A 20,309-nucleotide genomic window follows, 5' to 3' on the forward strand; every position below is an offset into this window, starting at 1 on the left:
CTGTGTTTGGTAGGGGGTGAGCAAGTGTGAAGGAGAAAAAGAAAAAGAAGAAGAAGAAGAAGAAGAAAGAAAGAGAGTGAGAGAGAGAGAGAGAGAGAGAGAGACAGACAGAGAGAGAGTGTATGTGTGTGTTATGTATATGTTCACAAAGCTAAAAATGTATGTTTTGTCCTGAGGGTGGCACTAGTGGAAAAGCCATGGTGCATTAAAATCAAGAGTTCAACATATTGGATGCATGAATGTGGTCAGTAGATTTTATGGCAAACTGTTTATTGGATAATCAGTTTCTTGTGTGTACAGTGATGAAATTAAAGAATATAGTGTTGTAAACATCATGTAAAGTTTGCTCTATACATTTACATAATCTCTATCTATTATATCAAGACTTATCTGAGTCTTTAGTTTAGTTAGGACACTCAAGTTTTTAAATATTTACAGTGACAAAAACACACATGTGACACATACTGCCCCTGAGCTCAGCCTTGGATATGCAACTTTTGAAAGAACATGAACACTCAATTAAATAACAAATATGCTGATGCAGGAGGCAGAGAGAGTAAAATTGGCTGCACAGCAGCAAATTATGTATGCAGAGGGAATCAGTTAATATGAAACACCAAGTTATTACAGAAAAGTCATAGCTGTATATGATTGGAAGGTATATATATCATGTGGCTATAGAACAATTCCCATACCTGCCTAAACTACTGTGAGATTTGAGACTTTCCCTGTTGTATCTATTTCATCTTGGATCAGGTTAGTTAAAACAATATTTTGACTTTTGAGAAAATACACTTGTTTCCCAGAATACTGGACTATTTCTTGAGTCTTGTATAGCTTCACAGTTAGACTCTTGGAGTTTGTTCCAGCAGTGTCCTCATGTCCAGCAGAGCATCCTCTAATGTTTGGATCAGATGTGCAGCGTTAGTTTCTTTGCAGGAGTTGATAGCTGTCGCCACAAAGTTGATGCGATCATTCATAAAACCGTAGGACAAATCATATCCATTGGGTTTCTCAACGCAAGTTACTGGGAGACAGCCACTCCTGGATGGTACCTTGTGAACAGGGACAGAAGTGGAAATGCAGAGGTTAGTTATTGTTGTAGGACTGAAACTTCTGATATATGTTATAACAATAGTTATAACATATATCATATATATAACATATAGAAGTTGGTTTATTGTTGTAATGAGAAAAAGATGCAGCAATGAGATATGTTGATTTGTGAAATAATGAGAAAGTTCTGTGAAATAAGATAATGTGATATACTGTTATAACAAGAAAAGTTTCTTGTAAAACCTGAATAATTTGCAGTAACACATCTACTAATAATGAAAAAATATATGAGAAAAACATGAAAACATTTTTGTTATAATGTGAAAAGGATCTTCATTAAATGAGGAAAGTTCCTCGTAATGCAATAAAACTGTCATGGTGGTGGCAGCAATACACTGACATACTTCTGTGATTTTCTCAGCAACATGTAAAACTAGGAGGCAACATTTTCCAGATAAAAATGTATTTTTGATGACTGCTGAAAATCTGCATTTGAAACATTTAAAATAGCTGAAATACATGATAAGTTAAAGTTTTACTTGAAATCATAGTCACACAAACACAATTACTGAGGAGTTGAAATGACAATTAGAATGGAAGTGCTGCTGCAGTGTGAGTGTAAGGACTGAATTAAGTTGTGTTAATTTAAATGTAAACCCACAGTAAAGTTTAAGTAAAAGTGCTGAAAATGTTTGAAGTAATTCAAGCAATGAAAGAGGTTAAGTTGTCAAAGTGTAAGTGATAATTTAAGTAGGAACAGTAAGAACTTAATGTCAGCTCACAAGTATAAACCGAAAGGTTTCAGTTGAAACAGCTTAACTACAGTTGTCACTAGTCATTTCACACAGCCCCGTTGCTGACATAGGTGTTTGTTTTCTGTTCTAAATCACAACTGGCTACACCACCAGGTTACACTAATCAAACTCAGTTTTTTAAATTGGTAATTAAACACTATAAGAAAAGTGGAAAAGATGTAAGTGTTCACCATCCTCACCATCCTCCACCATCTGACCTGAAGATATTCAGAATAACATAGAAATATGAGAATATAAATGTGCATCCCTATAGAAGAGCACACTAATTAACCATTTTTTTGCAGAGTAACTTTAACTATCTTTAGTTGCAATATAGTGGTATTTTTATTCTACAACACAGTTTAAACCCTTGCCCTTACCTGACTTGTAGAGAGGTCGTAGTCAAAGGCTTTAGCGTAGGAGATGTCTGTGAAGAAATCAGGCATGGGGATTTTTTCCTCAATAGCCTGAGCTTTAAGAGCCATGAGATGTAGATCTATGCCCTGTCCAATCACCGCCTGTAAGGACAGAGACAATTCAATTTGTTTGTTCTTTCTAGTCGATCATTACATGTAGTAATTATGTTATCCTGTGGAGTTCTCTTGTAAACAAAAATTTCAATTTACATTCATACATGCATTTCCTTCCCCATAAAACATTTTCATAATACTTTCTTGATAGTTTGAAACCTGTTAACGTCATTGTTTACTAGCTAGCAATCTTCTTATTCCTTGCTTTTGCTGGTGCATTGCTGCATTTCTTGGCACGTTACCATTACCTGTAGATCAGTGTATCACATCAACCGCTGGCACGTGCATGTGTGGCCTCATGCACAATAACGATAACAAACAACATGTGTACCCCTACGTAAAACACTGCTCTGTGATCCCACTAGAGATGAAAACCCCCACAAGGTATCTTCAATTTTTTTTGCTAATCCTTAACTGGATATGATAATGATATTTAAGTAAATGTCTTGTAAAAATAGCAAAAATAAGCTCCATAGGAGGAAACTGATCAGAAACTAGTCATAAATGTAAGGTAGGATAGTATAAAGGGACAACTGTTCATAACATGCTCTAACAACAGTTGTTGCTTAAAGACATCTTTACACTGATAATAAACTTTACCTCCACTGAACTTAAGTATTGAGTGGTGCTGTAAATGATACTCACCATGTAGGATAATGATGTGTGTACTTTTACAGCTTTCTCCAATAAATCCACCTTCTCTGTGTTCTGTGAAAAACAGGAACAACTCATCACTTGTAGCAGGTTAGTGTTTATTAGTGTGAATGTTATGCAGCACAATACTATTAAGCACCAAAGGCAGTTAAATCAAATAATCATCAGCATCAGCTCTGAGTAAAAGATTGTTCTTACAATAATAAGGGTGGTTTCAGTGATGTGAAGGGGGTGGAAACCTGATTGAAATGTCTTATTCATAAAAGAGATCAACTTTGAGCGAATCACATTCTTAAAAACCTTCGATAGAGATGGTAATTAGGAGATGGGTGTTTTGGCTTCAGAAGGTCAAGTTTAGATTTATTAAGAAATAGGTCCACTAATGCAACTTTAAAGCAAGAAGAAAAGTGCCTGTGGAAAGAGAATTATTTATAATAAAACATGTACAAAAAAATCTGTACGACCAACAGTATCAAAAACCCTCAGAAATCTTAAAGGCATAATATCTGATGGACTTGATTTGACTTGAGGGAAGTATGAACCACTGCCTTCAACTGGATTTATGGGTTAATCTGTAATAGTGTATCATAATTTCAATCATTCAGTTACTTTATTTGTTCCCACGGGGAAACTGGTTGAGCAGCAGTGTAACATGAGATAAAGACACAAAGCACGTGAACATGTAAATTAATTCCAGGATACACCACTTTTAATATGTAGTTCCATCTGTTTCCTGTGGCAATATGCCCACAACAACTCAGCCAGTGGTGTTGATTTGCTGTAGTGTTTTTGTTGTTGTGCCCCACAGAACATGGAGACAATGTACTCAAGATAAAAGTTAACAGGATATATGTTCACTTTAATTGCAATGTGCAGGGACAGACTGTGCAGGCTTCTCAAACCTGAGGTAGGTATTGTATAATTTACAGTATATGATGTAATGAGCTGGTGGGACTATTAAAACCCATGAGAACATTATATAGGAGTTTGCTTTATAATTACCTGTTTTCTGGGGTCATCGAAGGCCTTGACAAAGGCAGCTGAGGCATTCGAGGTTGCACGGATTACATCTGTCCTGCCCATTCTGAACAAACGCAAGGAGGAAGCTTCATACACTGATGAGCACCGCTGATACATCCTGCCAAAAGAAATCAGAGAAATCTTTTTAAACTGTGTTCCAACAACAAACTTGTTAACCATTCAAACACACACTGTAGCTCCTCAAACACAATGAGTACAGTTTGATATTGCTGAGAAGATTTGTTTATCCATTACTCCACTTTGTGGTTAATAAGAAAATGTATCGCATGTGACCACAGTATTGTGTTTCTATATTATTAATGCCCTGATTTTGTTAAATACAACCTGAAAACTTTTGAAAACTGGGTGAATCCATTTCTTCTCAGATAATGGATGCAAGAATCTCTGTTGCAGCCTAACTGTGTGATCAAGGTTTTTATACATGAAACCTTCACAGCTCTATAACTACCCTTGGTTTAGAATGTAAAGAGCAAAACGTGTGCATACAAAGACAGTCCATCTCCACATGACTTTTCAGCGTCTCACCTGTAGTAGGCCAGCTGTATTGCCATCTGTATGAAAGCATCAGGGCTCATCTTGAGGGCCTTTATGACATTTTTTCCAAAGTGGTCAAATACCTTAACTCTCAGATCCAGGTCTTGGGCCAGTCTGTAGATGTGGAGATGAGAGAAATCTCTGGACAGTGAGTCTGACAGATATTTGCAGTGTTTCAGCATATATCTATGCCTAATGACAAGTATAAATGTATTATATGTACAATATACATTTTTGATACATAGATTCTGACAAATGTAATGCCATTACACATTTTCAGCATCTCTCTCTGCTGACAGGAAGCTTCTCTACACCCACACACCAATACACAAAACAGTTTAGTAAATTCAGTACATCATGAGTCTGAATCCGCATCAGTTGGCAGGCTTACGATTAAAGCAATACAATCTAAAATCTATATGTTAAGAAACTAGAAATACCGCCTTGTGGTTGTATGCCTCTGCTAACCAGTCAACTTGCAGTTCCGTCCATGTCTGTCTAGACTTATATAATATTTGTAGTGAAGACTTGAAGGAATTTAATAAAAATCACCACAGTTTCAGAGTAACCCAACCACTGGGGATACACAAGCCAGTGCATTCTTAGTATCAGTCCCAAGCCTGACTAAATGGGGAGGGTTGTGTCAGGAAAGGCATCCAGTGTAAACCAATGCCAAATCAAATATACAGATCATACATCAGATTTCCATACCGGATTGGTTGAGGCCTGGGTTACCAATGGCTGCCGGTGTTACTATTGACCAGCATGGTGCTGGTGGAAACTATGCTACTGTTGGATGAAGGAGAAGGAGGGGGGGAGGCATGTCAGGAGGCAGCAGAAGAGGAGGAAGGGAAGGAGTGTGGAAGTGAGAGTGGAACTTTCAATGTTGGAACTATGTCTAGTAAAGGGAGAGAGTTGGCAGATATGATTGAGAGAAGGAAGGTAGATATACTGTGTGTGCAAGAGAACAGCTGGAAGAGGAGTGAGGCCAGGAGCATTGGAGATGGGTTCAAACTGTCCTACCATGGTGTGGATGAGAGAAATGAGAAATGGGGTAAGGGTAATCTTGAAGGAAGAGTATGTCAAGAGTGTATTGGAGGTGAAGAGAGTGTTGGACAGAGGGATGAGTATTAAGCTGAAAATTGAAGGTGAGGTGATGAAGAGTAGTAGGAAGCAGGGTAGGAAGCAGGTTGAGGAGAGCCTGGAGAGGTAGAGGTATGCACTGGAGAGAAGAGGAATGAAAGTCAGTAGGAGCAAGACGGAATACATGTGCATGAATGGGAGGGAGGACAGCTGAATGGTGAGGTTGCAAGGAATAGAGGTGGTGAAGGTGGATGAGTTTAAGTGTGTGGAAGACAGACGAAGAAGAGAGTGCAGGCAGGGTGGAGAAGAGTTTCTAGAATGATCTGTGACAGAAGGGTACCAGCAAGAGTACAAGGGAAGGTTTACAAGTGGGTAGTGAGACCAGCTATGTTGTATTGTTTGGAGGTGGTGGCACAGATGAAAAGACAGGAGGCAGGACTTGGAGATGCTAAGATATTCATTGGAAGTTATGAGGATGGACAGGATTAGGAATGAGTATATTAGTTGGATGGCTCAGGTTGGGCAGTTTGGAGACAAAGTGAGAGAGATGAGATTGAGATGGTTTGAACATGTGCGGAGGAGAGATGCTGGTTATATTGTGAGAAGGATGCTGAAGATGGAGCTGCCAGGCAAAAGAGGAAGTTCATGGACATGGTGAGGGAAGACATGCAGGTTATTGGTGTGGTAGACGAAGATGCAGAGGAAATAGGATAATCCGCTATATGCGGAAAGAAGAAGAAAAAAACCACAGTTTCAAGGTGGGCACTCAAGATAAGTGTCGCCAATTCAGTATCACCTGGGTCAGCTTGTTCCTGTGTCTAACTGAGAAGTTCCCCAATTTCCTGAGCTCACTGCAGACATCGTTGTTGGTTTACAACAGACATTAGATCTCCTGTTCAGTGCCAATGCAGGAAGTAGTGTGCTCTTTATGTACCAAGGCGAACAGTATGGGTGTGGAGGTCAGGGAGGTGGTTAGGTGTGTAGCATATTGGACATGCAGAAGACTGGAGTTTGCATCCCGTCACAGACTTACAACTTTTTTTTAATCAGAACCAGAATCTTCCCCTAACCTTACCGAAGTGTCTTAGTTACATAACCCTATCTATACATTTGACCATAGCTTATTTGACCAAAATCTCATATCCTGAGGTCACTTCAAATCATCATAATGATACATATCACAACATAGTACATTTTCTGTAAATTCAATTAATAAATAATTTCTAGTCTGTGTATGTGTGAAAATAGCAACACATGGAAATGGCAATAACAACTCCCTTCATCCTCCTCTGGGTTTCTATTTTTATGGTCATTGACTATCTATGTAACTGTATGTAACACAACTGGAAACTGTCCTCACATGTCCATGCTGTGCTTGGCCTCCTCAATGTCTTTTTTGATCTCAGGTGTGATGTTGAAGTGTAGTTTCTGGGGCATGGGCAAAGGCACCATGGGAGACTGCATCATCTCTGACTTCTTCCTGTTTCCACAAACAAGAGAAAAGAAATGATACACGGGAGAGAATTAGTGAAACACTAAAGTGTGTAAGTGTGTAATTAAAATGCATAGAAACACAACCCACACAATACCAGGATCCTAGATCCTGCAGATGGCTTTGGGAGATCCCAATAGTTGAATGAAATAATTTGTCAAATCTGGTCAAAGATCAGAAAAGTCTAAAATTAGTCCAGGCCCCATCATCATCATAGAGATTATTGATGCTTATCTCGTCGCTGTCATGCCACATAGGGAAAGTTATGTCAGAGGATGGAGGCAGGAATGGGTGGTGACCCTGCCTGCCTTATCCCAAACTTCAAACTAACTTTGCTTTGATTAAAATAATTTCAATATTCAAAGAAGAGAGGAGATTTATACAGGATCTTAGTTTCAGGCATGCAGTGAGAAGCCCAGCTCTGCACTGAGGGAGTGGTTCTTTCCTTGCTTGCACTGGCTTGTTATTTTTGCGATTTGCTGTGTGCCGCAGTTTACCCTAAACCATATTTCCTTCTATTTTTATTTTATTTTATCTGTGGCACTATGCTGGATTTTAACTGCAGATGGTTATTGTATGGATCATTGTGATACCAAACAAAACTGTGCACAATTATGCACTGAAAACATGGTGAGTTGCTGTATTCATACTTGCAACTGTTCATAATAATAATAATAATAATAATAATAATAATAATAATAATAATGATAAGTTTCCTCTTAAGGAAAAACTCCAGGATTCCCAAATTGTCACTGAATTATAACAAGGAGAACAGTTAAAAGGGGATGAAAGTAGTGAATGTGATTGCAGCAACTGCCACATCCTCTAACATGCCTACCTGTAATCTAAGGTAGTGTATTCTTTCCGATTCCACTCAATATACAAGTGTGCTATAGGTATGCCGCGTGCACTGGAAATCTCTCTTAATCTCTCTTATTTCTCTAGACATATGAAATGGCTTGTCTACATAAGTGGTTTTTAAATGCCTCCCAAATGGTGTCCCTTACAATATCGGGAGTGTCACTGACCTCAATGAGTAAAGGAGAAATAAACTGTCTAAAAGAAGATATACACAGGGTTATGTTGATATGAACTAGTGTGGGAGTGTAATCTTAGAAGACATTGGGCATGGACACATTAAATCCATTAACAGAAATGCATAATGACAAGTTTGCAAATGCATTTTAGTTCCAACAGTAGGTTCAACATGACCATCAGGTTATTGTAAATGATTATCTCATTGAATACTGCTGTAAATGTAAAGTGCTGGAGAATTCCAACATGGGTATGAAACAGTTCAGCTGGTGGCTTATCTCTTTCATATAGTGTATCACAAGTGATTTTGTCAGGTACCCTGAGGGGTTTCTGACCCCCTCTTAGCACTACAGAGCAGTGTTTTAAATGTAGGTCCCCATTTTATTTGTTTTTGTGCACTAACATAAGGATGTGCATACACACATGATCTACATTTTTGCCGCACACAAAAAATGCAGCAAATCACAGAAAGCTACTAAATGTGGATATAAACAATGCAGGTTTCAAACTTAAGGATTTTTTTTATGTGAAAGGAAATGCATTTGTTAGGCCTCAAGTATATACGCACTGTGTTTTGGTGAGTAACACTGAGAGTCATATTTTATCCGCTAAAGTGCAATGACAATGACACGCACACACACATATATATATACACACATATATATATATATATATATATATATATATATATATATATATATATATTTGGTGAAGCTGTTTTTGATTTTGGGTACTTACATGTATACTGCAAAAAAATCACTCAAGGCCATAAAGATTGTACCATCAGCAATGGTATGTGAGCCGTTGCCACCACATGCCCCGTTTTCTCCAATAATAATCTGACAGGAAGATAAAAAACACAAATCAAGCATTAACATTACATGACAATTCTCTATGAAGCCATTCCATTTTATAAAGGAGGCGATCCACTAGATTTTAATTATTATTGAGAAATAATATTTGAGAATAAAACATTTGAAAAGTTAATTTTTAATCAATTATCACAGTATATTAATGATCTCAATATTTTGTCCCCATTTCAGTCTAATTTTCATTCTATTTTTCCTACTCCTGCTGCCCTTGTAAAATTTTCCAATAATGTATTCTCAATTCAGGTCAAATTACAGGTGCAGTTTTTATTGATTTAACCAAGACTTTTGATTTAGTTGCCCATTATCTTCTTTTTGATAACCTTCATATTTTTGGTGTCAGCAGGCATTCTTTTGGTTTAATTCTTACATCCATAACCGTCATCAGTGTGTTTCTTTTCATCACAATCAATCAGATTATTTAAATTTTGAAAGGGTTGTACCATAAGGATCTATTTTGGGACCTTCACTTTTCTCTATTTTTATTAATGATCTTCCAAAAATTTGTTCTAATTGTTCTGTTCAGTTATATTCATATTACATGGTTATTGGCGACTGTGGCTCAGGAGGTAGAACGGGCCATCCACTAATCGTAAGATCAGCAGTTCAATTCCTGGCTTCTCCTGTCCACATGTCGAAGTGTGGGCAAGATACTGAACCCCAAATTGCTCCTCTGTCTTTAGACTGTCTTTTGCCTATTGTGTGTTTTTCTGATAAGTGATAGTGATCTCCAGTACTTGTGCCTGGAAAAACTTGACGAGTTTGCGTTCAGGGAGACATATGTATAACTTCCATTTGCCTGATTTTACCTGCATCGCTTTGTCAAACCAGCGGTTGCCACTGTTCCACTGGCTGCCTCCTCCATGCAGAATCTGTTTGGCAGCACTGACGTCATACATGTCATCAGACACCTGAGGCATCGGTCCATCCAAACACAGTGTGATGATGCCCCTTTCAATTGCTGACACTGATTCTTTGTTGGTCTCATCTGGACACATCAAGGACATGCACACAAAAAAACAGATATGATGTCATTATTTAATCAGACTGCAACAGTTTAATTAATCTTTCCTAGATATTTTCACATTACCAGAGTCAGAATCAGCTTTATTGTGTGTTTACGCATACAAAGAATTTTTGTCTGGTTTCTAGTGGCTCTCAATGTCCTTACCAAACAAAAACAGAAAAAGTACCAGAGAGCTCAACACTGAAGTAGACATCTGTGGTGCCATCTTGATGTACTTACTTATCTACTTAAACTCTCCTAAGCAGGGATGCACTTCAGGTTTTATTCACATTATGTCCAATTTTCTTTAAAACTACTTAATGAAGTGGATTTTTGTATGTTTAGACAACAATTCTACTAATATATACAGCTCATTTAGCCTCATTTTTAAAACTATATTGGCATGGTCAGATGTAAGCTATTTTTTATTTATTCCCTACAATATTTATTTGTGTTAGCACAGCCAATTAATTCACATACTCTTTTCCACTTCCAACTTGTTGGTTGATCACACCGAGATACAATGTGTGAAACATGGTGCCTGCAAATATTTTGTTTTTCTGTTATTTGCAGATTCCTGGTGTCTTGAAGAGACAGTTTACCCTTCAAGGTCACAAGATCACTTTTCTTACTGTACAGAACTTCCTACAAGTTCATTTTACCCGTTCTCATCAAAGTCCATTCAAAATGTGTCTTATTTATAGCTTCTTTATTTAAATATCTCTGCTGTCCAGAACACCGTGCAGAATGATGTATATGCAGAGCATGTTTTCAGATTCATCTGCTGAAAGGGGAAAGGTTCTCTGTGCTCACCTTAAATCTGAGGTTAAGTTGTGTACGTATGAAATGATTTTGTGACATCACAACAAGTTGGAAGCCAACAGTGGTCTAACATGCAACTTAAACACGTGTGATGTGCACAGACTTGTGCACATACACTGAGAATGAATGAAAGTAGGAGACATCTTGTGTTGAGCAGTAAATCTTTTTGAAATTAAAAATATTTTCAGGCAGAATCTGGATTTTTCCAAGAGGTAGAAGGAGTAGATGTTTTAAGAATTTTTAACAATGTAATTTAACTTGTTTGTGGAAAACAATATCATACACAAATTATTATCCAGTGAAATATTTTTATACATCTTAAATCATGTCTGAAGGGATCTTTGAGTATTAGGTAAGTGGTCCTTTAGTTTTCTTTGCATGAAAGCAGAATTGTGCTCACCCTTGATTAAGTTAACGTAGGTCTTGTTCCAAGAGTCACGATTCTGGGTGGTGAGGATGCCAACAGGCTCCATGCTGGTCTGTAGTGAGGCGTTGCTGATCTTCTCCAGTTGAACACAGAGCTGATCAACTGTCAGTGGAGTCCCATCACTGTGGTACACGTCCAGAACAAAGAACTGATTCCAAGGGGAGGACAAATGAAAGCAAGACTTAATTACTGAGGCAGGCAACTTCCCTGCTGCTGTAGACACTCAGGGACCCACAAGGCCCCAGGAAGTCTATGTAGACATTACTTTGTGTTAATTTCATTAATTACAAATTTGTTTGGTAATGTGTATCACTAAAGCACTAAAAGCTGAAATAGTAAATGCCCTGAGGTAAAATCAGGTATCATGCTGTTGCATATAAAAGGAGACCAATGAAGGACTTCAAGTGTCTCTGGGTCTTTTTAATAAGTAAGCTGAGCCTGAGGGTGAAGCTCTCAATTTACTGGTCAGTTTACATTCCAAGCCTCAACTATGGTAATAGGTTTTTGGTTATGACCAAAAGAAAGAGCAAAAAGACACAAGCAGGCAAAATGAGTTTCCTTCGCAGGGGTGGCTGGGCTCACCTAGAGAGATGGGCGAGGAGAACAGAAATGGGAGTAGAACTGCTGCTTCCTGTTTAGAGGAGTCAGTGAAGGTGCAGGAACCCTGTTGTTTTATTATTAGGGACTGAGCCCAAAAGGCAGAGGACCACTGTAAAACGGTAGTCCTTGCCTAAGGGCGAGGACCCTGTTGTTTTTCGTGTGTTTGTTTGTTTGTTTGTTTGTTTGTTTCTTTCTTTCTTTCTTTCTTTCTTTCTTTATTATTACGCCACTTAAACCCTAAATTTGACCCCCTAAACATGCTCAAAAACTCACCAAATTTGGCACGCACATCCAGTCTGGTGAAAAATTTGATCAAATTTAAAAATTAAACCCCAAAGTGCCAAAATGTGCTCTCTAGCGCCAGTTTATTTTAACTGATGTTATCTCCAGGAAGGACATTTTATTTATGGTCTCATGGTGTTCTCAGTGGAGCTGCACAAAATGTGCCAGGCACATCTAGTATGAATTGCTCTTTAACCATGCAGAATTTGTAAGTAAACCAAGTGATGAGGAGTGCAATAAAACAGAGATATGGCAACCCATATGTGGTCTCCTGCTGTCCTCTAATGGGCTGTTTGCATTTTTACAAGGATAATAGTCTTGTGAGGTGATGTTTTATAGCAAAATACATGGTGACAGTACATCTGAGAAACACAATTATTTAAGTGGATGGAGCATGATTATCTGATTTGTATTTCAAATTTGTCTTTAAATGTAAAACTGTTATTGGATGAAAAATCAGATACTGAAAAGAATCACTGGGATCAATCGCAACATGTACAGTATTTACATTTGGGTTTACAGACTCTTGCTCAAAATGACACTTATGTGTTTATACAGAGTATGTTAATGTATTTTGTCGTGTCAGTGTTGGTGAAGAGCTAATGTTATACTTAAGACTACCAACAGTCCTTTTCAAGTGGTGGTCTACTGTTGCCCTCTGTTCATTGCACACTGGCTATTCCTCTGGGGCTCAGCTCAGGGTGTTACCTGGGTCAGCACAATGAAATCAAAAAAAATCCCCCTGATTTACAAACTGAGGCTAAAAGCCATGTGTTTATGGAGGATATATGATGTTGTAAAGTCATAATTTTGTTTATCTCACATTGCTCATGGACTTACAGTTAAGATAATCTTCTATCATATTCTCACAATTCTTTAATACTGCATCTTCATGGGCTTGCAGTGTGATTGTATCTTTTACTGTTTTTTTTTTATAACTCAGAGGTACAAATTTCAATCTTCATAATATTTGCAATACACACGTACTATTTTCTCCAGATCGATGTTAGGTGGAAATAAGCTAAACTGTTTATTTTTTTCTGTTTTTTTTTTTTTTTCTCAGGAGGGACATTTCATTCATGGTCTCATGGTGTCCCTAGTGGAGTTTGTGTGCATTACACCAAACTCTTTGTGCAGGCAAAGGTCATTTCCCAAAGGGAAGCACCAGACCACAAATTGGAGGTCATTGCAATTCAACAAACAGTATTACTGAGGAATCATCTCAGTGTTAAATGACGGGTTCACAATTTTTCAAGTCTGTCTTGAAACAATAGTCAGGTACCCAAATGAACATTGAAATGGGGTTTTCTTGCTGTAATCATTCCTCTTGTTCATACTGACCATTAGAAGATCCCTTCATAATGCATTTACAATTCAAGTGATGGAGGACAAAATCCACAGTCCTCCTTCTATGCAAAAATATAGTTAAAAGTTTATCTGAAGCTAATATGAAGCTTCAAAATGGCCACCTGACTGTTTTAAAAATTGTGAACCTATCCTTTAAGAGGTTGCATCTTCATGTGGCTTGCAAATCCAACTGATGGTTTTGGCTCAAGAAGTTGTGGTTAATGTTCATTTTGCAGCATATTACTTGGTGACATTACAAGGCTTTTCAACAGGATATATTCATTTAATTTATGAGTTTTCAAGTATAAAACTGTATTACTGGATGAAACAGCAGATACCTAAAAGAAACATTGGGTTATTTGCATCCATGTTTGCTTATTTATATCTATATTGTTCATTAAAATGTACATTTTATCTATGTAATTCTGAATTTGACTTGGAAAAACTAAAGTTGATACTAGTTTAGTAGGCCCATCTATCAAACAGAAGAGAAAAAAACAACAAACAATACGTTTTCCTGCACAGATGTTTGTGCTGGAGTCTATTCTTGGGCATTATTCTTTCTGTTTGTAAGGAAAGGTAAGTGTAGATTAGTATCATCCTCCATCATTTTCTGAAACATTATGTGGTTCATTGATTCAAATTAAATAATTCCTAAATTAAATTAAATAATCATGCTTTCCCGTCATGCTTCTTTTAACAGTGAGTAACCAATATATAGATATAGATATAGATAGATAGATAGATAGATAGATAGATAATGAGGTGCAAAATGAGTCAATGAGATTTTTTTAAACGCAGATTTGCACTCCATGGCATCTTTAGTCCATGTAGTCATGGCAGTGTAATCCTTTCTCCTAGAAATTACGTTAATATACTAATAAAATGTTTTCACAAAAATTTTGCACTGGCAAATGCAATCTCTGCCTGGATTATGTTCAAAGGTAATGTTTTTTAAAATAATGAAGAGCTACATTTATAAATCACATCGAGGTTGGATGGAGGTGGTTGGGGTGGATTGCGGGCCTACAACTGCAGGACATTCACACAGGAGACCAAGGTCCACATCCTTAGTTCTGTGTGTGGTTAAATTTAGGCAAAAATAACTTTGGTTAAGATTAGCGAAAGTTAAGTTAAAGTAACCACATTGTCTGTGTGTGTTTTTTCTGTATTGAATTAAGACCATGATCTGTCCCTAACCATTACCAAGTGCTGACAGTACATACAACCAAAAAAAGATTAACAATGATACAGAGACTATCATTGGATATTACAGTATACTGCAAGCACTAATAATTTTTCTGTAAAAAACATGTCATGTCATTGAATATTTTAGTGATGCATTTAGTATCAACATATTTACATCTTGTCAGATACATTAATTAACAACATTTTCTTTCTGTTGCAATTTAGTGGTATATAAACTCAATTTCTAGACAGGGGTATGGGAGTGAGCGCCGCTGCAGAGTGTCTAACCCTTCCTAAACACACAAACAAATGCATACTAAACCAACTGTTATTAGTTATTATTATTTTTCCAATCTACCTTGTCTTCCAACAGTCTTTCCATCATGCTCCAGTTCGGGTTTCTTCATTTACATTTTAGGCAATTTCCTATCATTTCATATATATTTAAATATTATAAATATGCAGATTTTATTTTTTTCATATGTTAATTGTTAATAGATCTACTGAAGATTTTATGCAGCTATGCGTGCAAGTTCAAGCAGGAAGACAATTATCAACCTATTTCGTTATCAAACTGAGCTCCTGAACTATTATATAATTATTTCACTGGGCTCTGTATAATTATTTCACTGGGCTCTGTGCGCAGGTTTTTCTATCATCCAACAATAATCTTAGCTGAAGAATATTTAAACCATTTTACCTGTTTTGTCTGTCTCTGCTGTCATTGCAGTCTATGAAGCATCACAACTTCACGCCTCCACTACCCCACCTTCACTAGTGTCAAGGCTTTATCTATGGCTCCTCTGGGGAGAGATCCAATTGGATGCTATTTATAGGGCTCCATTCCTATATATCCATTTAATCAATGGGATCAAAGCCAAAGACTAACAAAGGTCAACAAATGTCCCCAGTTGCACACAAACACACAAACATTGGACATTGCAGTTCATGGTCAGCACCTTAACCCCTCAGCCACCAGAGCACCCCTTAAGAAAAGAGAATTTCTAATTGTAACTGTTAGAAGTTTGATAAATACAGACTCTGGATGCAGAAGACTTCAGACAATGATGTGTGACTTGGATCAGTGATGTTGTGCTCCTCACCTGAGAGTTGTGTACTACAGTGATGTGTTTTGGGGGACTGGAGCTCTTGGCATGGTACACCACCGAGTCTTTCTCTGGACCAGGGATACGGCAGGATGATAGCACCTTGTCGAAGTGCTTCATACACAGGGGCTTCCCTCTCACGTACTCAACTGGTAATGTATCACTGCAAAACAAGTTCTGTCATTAAACACTAACTTAGCTGATCAATATAATTTACAGTTTTAGCCATTTATGTCTCTGAAGCTACCACGTACTACTGAGTGTTGCAGGACTACTTTGAGTAATGTAGTGCTGCCTCCATCTTTGACTCAAGTTTAGTGTCTTCACCTACGTAATAAGAGAAATTAAGAAGGCCTACACCAGTCAGAAGGTAGTAGAGGTGTACTGATACAAATCAGCTCACAGTTTGCTATGAATCATGATACAGGATTTGATACACACAATATTCTTAAGAAAGTCTGAATGAAAACAATCTGTTGAGGATATCATTGGCTTTCCATAAAGTGCAAATATAGTGTTTTCAGGTTTAGTAATTTATTTATTTATTTAATTTTATTTTGCAATAGTTTTGCTAATAGATTTTGGTGCAACACACAAATACAAGAACTGATCCATACCAAAAATACAGTGCTCTCATGAAAACAGGGAGAAAATGTCTGAACTTGAACACCTTAGTTGGACACAAAGCCAATTTACACTCCTCAGGAAAATGTATTTCACATCTCAGACTTAAGACAAGAACATTTTTTAAAATAACATCAGCATATTTTAAAATATATGAAATTTTGAGACACAATATGATACTACTTTAAGACAACAAATGATAAAACTGGCAGCATGATACAGTCAAACACTCAGTACTCACTTGTCGATCATTGCCTTCAAATCCAAAATACTCGCTATTGCTTTGGCAGCAGACCTAAGCAGAAAAAACATTGTTATTCATTTTCATAGTAAAGGGGAATTTAGAATGAATAAGAATTTAAATTAGAATGGTCAAAATTGCAATACCCTAACTTTTAGTTACTCTTGAAACCCCGAATTTGAGGCAGAATCCAAGATAACACTAAATACATCATCAGGGTTATTTTCTCAGACTTTAGAAAGTTACCTTCAGAGCCACAAAAGATATTCTAAAACTGTTTTCACGGGCTGCGAAGTACTCCTTTTAACAAGTAAACTGATCTTGATTATATAAAATGTGTACAATTCGAGAAGTACCATTTAACTTGAATAGTAACTTTATTTACTATTACTATTATAACACTTTTGGGAAAGGTTGGAAATTGTTTGGGAGCACGAAGGTGTGGAAAAACCCACACAAATATCTTGAGTGAGAGAAGTAATTTACCTTAAATTACTTTATTTAATGAATTGACTTTCATTGGTTGAAAGTCCACCATCATCAAGTTTGCTGGCCTGATCACAGATAACAATGAAAAGGCCCACCTGAAGGAAGTAGAAGACCTGACCCACTGATGTCAGGACAAGCACCTACTCCTGAGCATCAGCAAGACTCATGGTGCAGACACAACAGGCCAGCACTGAGAGGTTCAGGAAGAGCCTCTACTCTTAGGCCACTAGGATCCTAAGTGAGGTCGTTGCCCCCCACACCACCATCCCCCCACCCAACCCCTAGGTCATGGGGAAGGTTGTTCAGGCAGTCCCAGAAAAGAACGGACTTGTACCCCTTCGTCAAAGTCAAGGTGAAGATGAGCATGTCACTTAAGCCCATCACCAAGGTCTGTCTCCTCCAGGAAGCTGAATGAGGCAGTGGTAAAAACTGTCCTCCTCCGGGGGCCATGTGCTAGTAACCTCTGGCCCCCAAGGTAAATGATACATAAAGTAAGAAATGAGAAGATGGCTTGAAGAAGAGGAGTCGTGTTTTTGTTGTTTTCTCCAATCATTCACATATATTTATTATTATTTCTATTTGATTTCAACTCTTTTTAGTGCAGTGTGTATGTGTGTGTGTGTGTGTGTGTGTGTGTGTGTGTGTGTGTGTGTGTGTGTGTGTGTGTGTGTGTGTGTGTGTCTGTGTTTCACCTCATTTGTCCCTGATTGTCCCTGTAGTCCATTTGGGGGAGAAACGTCCCAATATTTGAATTAACCACCAAAGGCTTCCGGTTTTCGAGATATTCAGCAAAGATGCAGTCTGTTGACTACAAATAAATACAAACATAACTGTGGCTGCAATTAATTGAGAACAACAGCCCACATTTCTCAGTAAATCTGGCCCAAAGTGTCCACAGCTGTTGGTGTAGTTGTTGAACTCACCCAGTTTTCAGTGTTGCGTGCTTTCCTCTCCAGGCCTCTCTGCAATCTCTCTCCGATCCCTCCTGGTTTCTGAAACTCTTCCACCAGCTGTTTTGTGCGCTTCAGCTCGTCCACCTCCATGATTGGCTCCAGGGCGATGAGGTAGCGCTCACAGGTCTGCTGCAGAGGGGGAACAGACAGACTGGGCAGTCCCTCCTGCTGGGTCAGGTGTCTGCCAGCGACCAGAGTTGCTGATACAGGCTTCACCAAGTGACAGGATTTCACCAAACCACAGGGTCTCATCATCCTCACCTTTACCTTAGAGATACAAGAATGTAATCAAATACATGTTTGTGTATTTGTAAATAGTAACTCTGAAATAATCACAGTTGTTGCATCTTGACTAGAGTAAAGTTATTACAGTAAATTATATGAGAGGAACAAGAAAAAGAAGAAATAAATGAATGAGAACAACACACTAGATTAAGTAATACAAATAAAGAGAAGAGAAGAGTTCAGGTGGTGAACAACAAATGCAGGAATTAACATTAAAATAAAACAGAAGATTAAAAAAATGTACAATGTATTTATGACTACAAGGTAAGAAACAGCAACTTTATGCAAGGATAATCAAATATTTGTACCCGAATACTGTTAATGATGTGCTCTTCTAATTTCAGTAACATTGTAAAGAGGAAGAGTTAACTTGTAACCTAAAGGTATGTTACTTACCGCAGTTCTGGTGCAAAGTCCCCACATTATGCATTCAGAGAAACTCCAACAGACTGACGCAGAACAGTATTTATTTACCTTTTAAAATGCGTATTAGTGATACAGAGAAGTAATGTCTGGAAAAGAAAAGCGTCTGGTATTGTTGGTAACCACTGTTCTTCTCCCAGCACTCAGAGACTATCTGACTATCTGGAAAAAAAGACTGGTGAAGGCTTCTTTTATAGACTCGCTGTGCATAAATTTGTCTTTCCACACTTTGTCTATATTGTTTGATTAACCAACAGTTTGTCCACATGGTTTGACTGACTAACAGTTTTACATTGTTTGACTGACCAACAATTTGTCTACATTGTTTGCCCAACTAACAGTTTGTATACTTTTCTCTGCAACTGCTGAAAGGTTTGATGATTTTATATTGTTTGTTTCTGTTTATACAAGGCTTCTTGAAAGAACATGAGATATAATGTCTATCTTTTAGCTGTTTTTTTGATATTTATATGAAGATGTTTTTGATACATTGTATAACCTAAGCTATTTATCAAATGTATTGAGCCTTTCTAATGTGATTTTTAAATGGCATATGAATCAGTGACTTGCTACTCCTACAGTATGTAAATTTGATTGAGAACACAATATAATGTTTGTTGAGATATTATGTCCCTCATACCCTGAAGAAGACTGCCATGTTGAAACGTTGGTAACTTAATAAACTATTCTTGCATCGCGGCTACATGTGTGCGATTGCCTTCCTAAACACTTGTACTTGTGTCCCAACAACTTTTTTTTTTACTTCACCAAAAAAAAAAAAAAAAAAGCCTTTTATTAACATGCATACGGATTTGATATCAACAAAACACCAACATGTCATTGCAAGTCCATTGTAAAGTTTCATTACTCTTCATCAACATCAGATATTGTTTTTATTGTTTGGATGTTTACCAAAAGTGAATTTTTCTTGTAGGAATCTTTACTCCTCCTCTGTTCATTACAGTTTATTTTTTACAACTGCTAACATGTATTTCTCAATACTGAGACACATTTTCAAACCTCCTCACACAGGCAGCACAACAGAAGTCAATGTGGACTAAACTGTGGATCAGATTTCATTGCTGACACAAAATGCATTCAATGACAACATCTTTCAAAATGTATGAACTGTTTTCTCACTCAAACATTTTGCACATGCTTACATACCATTGTAAAAACTGTTAAACTGTTAAATTTACGTTCAAAATCCTAACATAAGGCAAAATGATTGTAAATTAACCTGTAATTTGTTACTTTCTGCTACATCTACATAAAAAGAAACAGAAAAATAAAAATACACAAACTACTAATTGTCCTAAATGTTTAATCCTCTCAATTGAGACGATTAAACATCTTTCAGTTGCCTCTCAATTGATCTTTTTGGTAAACAGAGCTGTGTGAATGTTTTTAAGGACATGCAGGATTGGC

General features: G+C 37.4%; 1 protein-coding gene across 1 annotated transcript; it reads right to left on the reverse strand.

Annotated features, from left to right (window-relative positions):
* Positions 1-259: 259 nt before the first annotated feature.
* On the reverse strand, positions 260-18,477 carry LOC137170539 (carnitine O-acetyltransferase-like). Its single transcript, XM_067573983.1, has 13 exons — positions 18,144-18,477; positions 17,913-18,028; positions 16,732-16,785; positions 15,864-16,029; positions 11,317-11,491; positions 9,898-10,076; positions 8,958-9,058; positions 7,053-7,172; positions 4,601-4,723; positions 4,037-4,172; positions 3,026-3,088; positions 2,231-2,368; positions 260-1,055 (listed from the first exon to the last, which is right to left on the reverse strand). Exons 1-13 carry the CDS (start codon positions 18,426-18,428, stop codon positions 846-848), a joined length of 1,866 nt encoding a protein of 621 aa, XP_067430084.1. The 5' UTR covers positions 18,429-18,477; the 3' UTR covers positions 260-845.
* Positions 18,478-20,309: the final 1,832 nt, after the last annotated feature.

The sequence above is a fragment of the Thunnus thynnus genome, chromosome 19 (assembly GCF_963924715.1).
Source record: "Thunnus thynnus chromosome 19, fThuThy2.1, whole genome shotgun sequence".
In the NCBI taxonomy this organism is placed as follows: domain Eukaryota; kingdom Metazoa; phylum Chordata; class Actinopteri; order Scombriformes; family Scombridae; genus Thunnus; species Thunnus thynnus.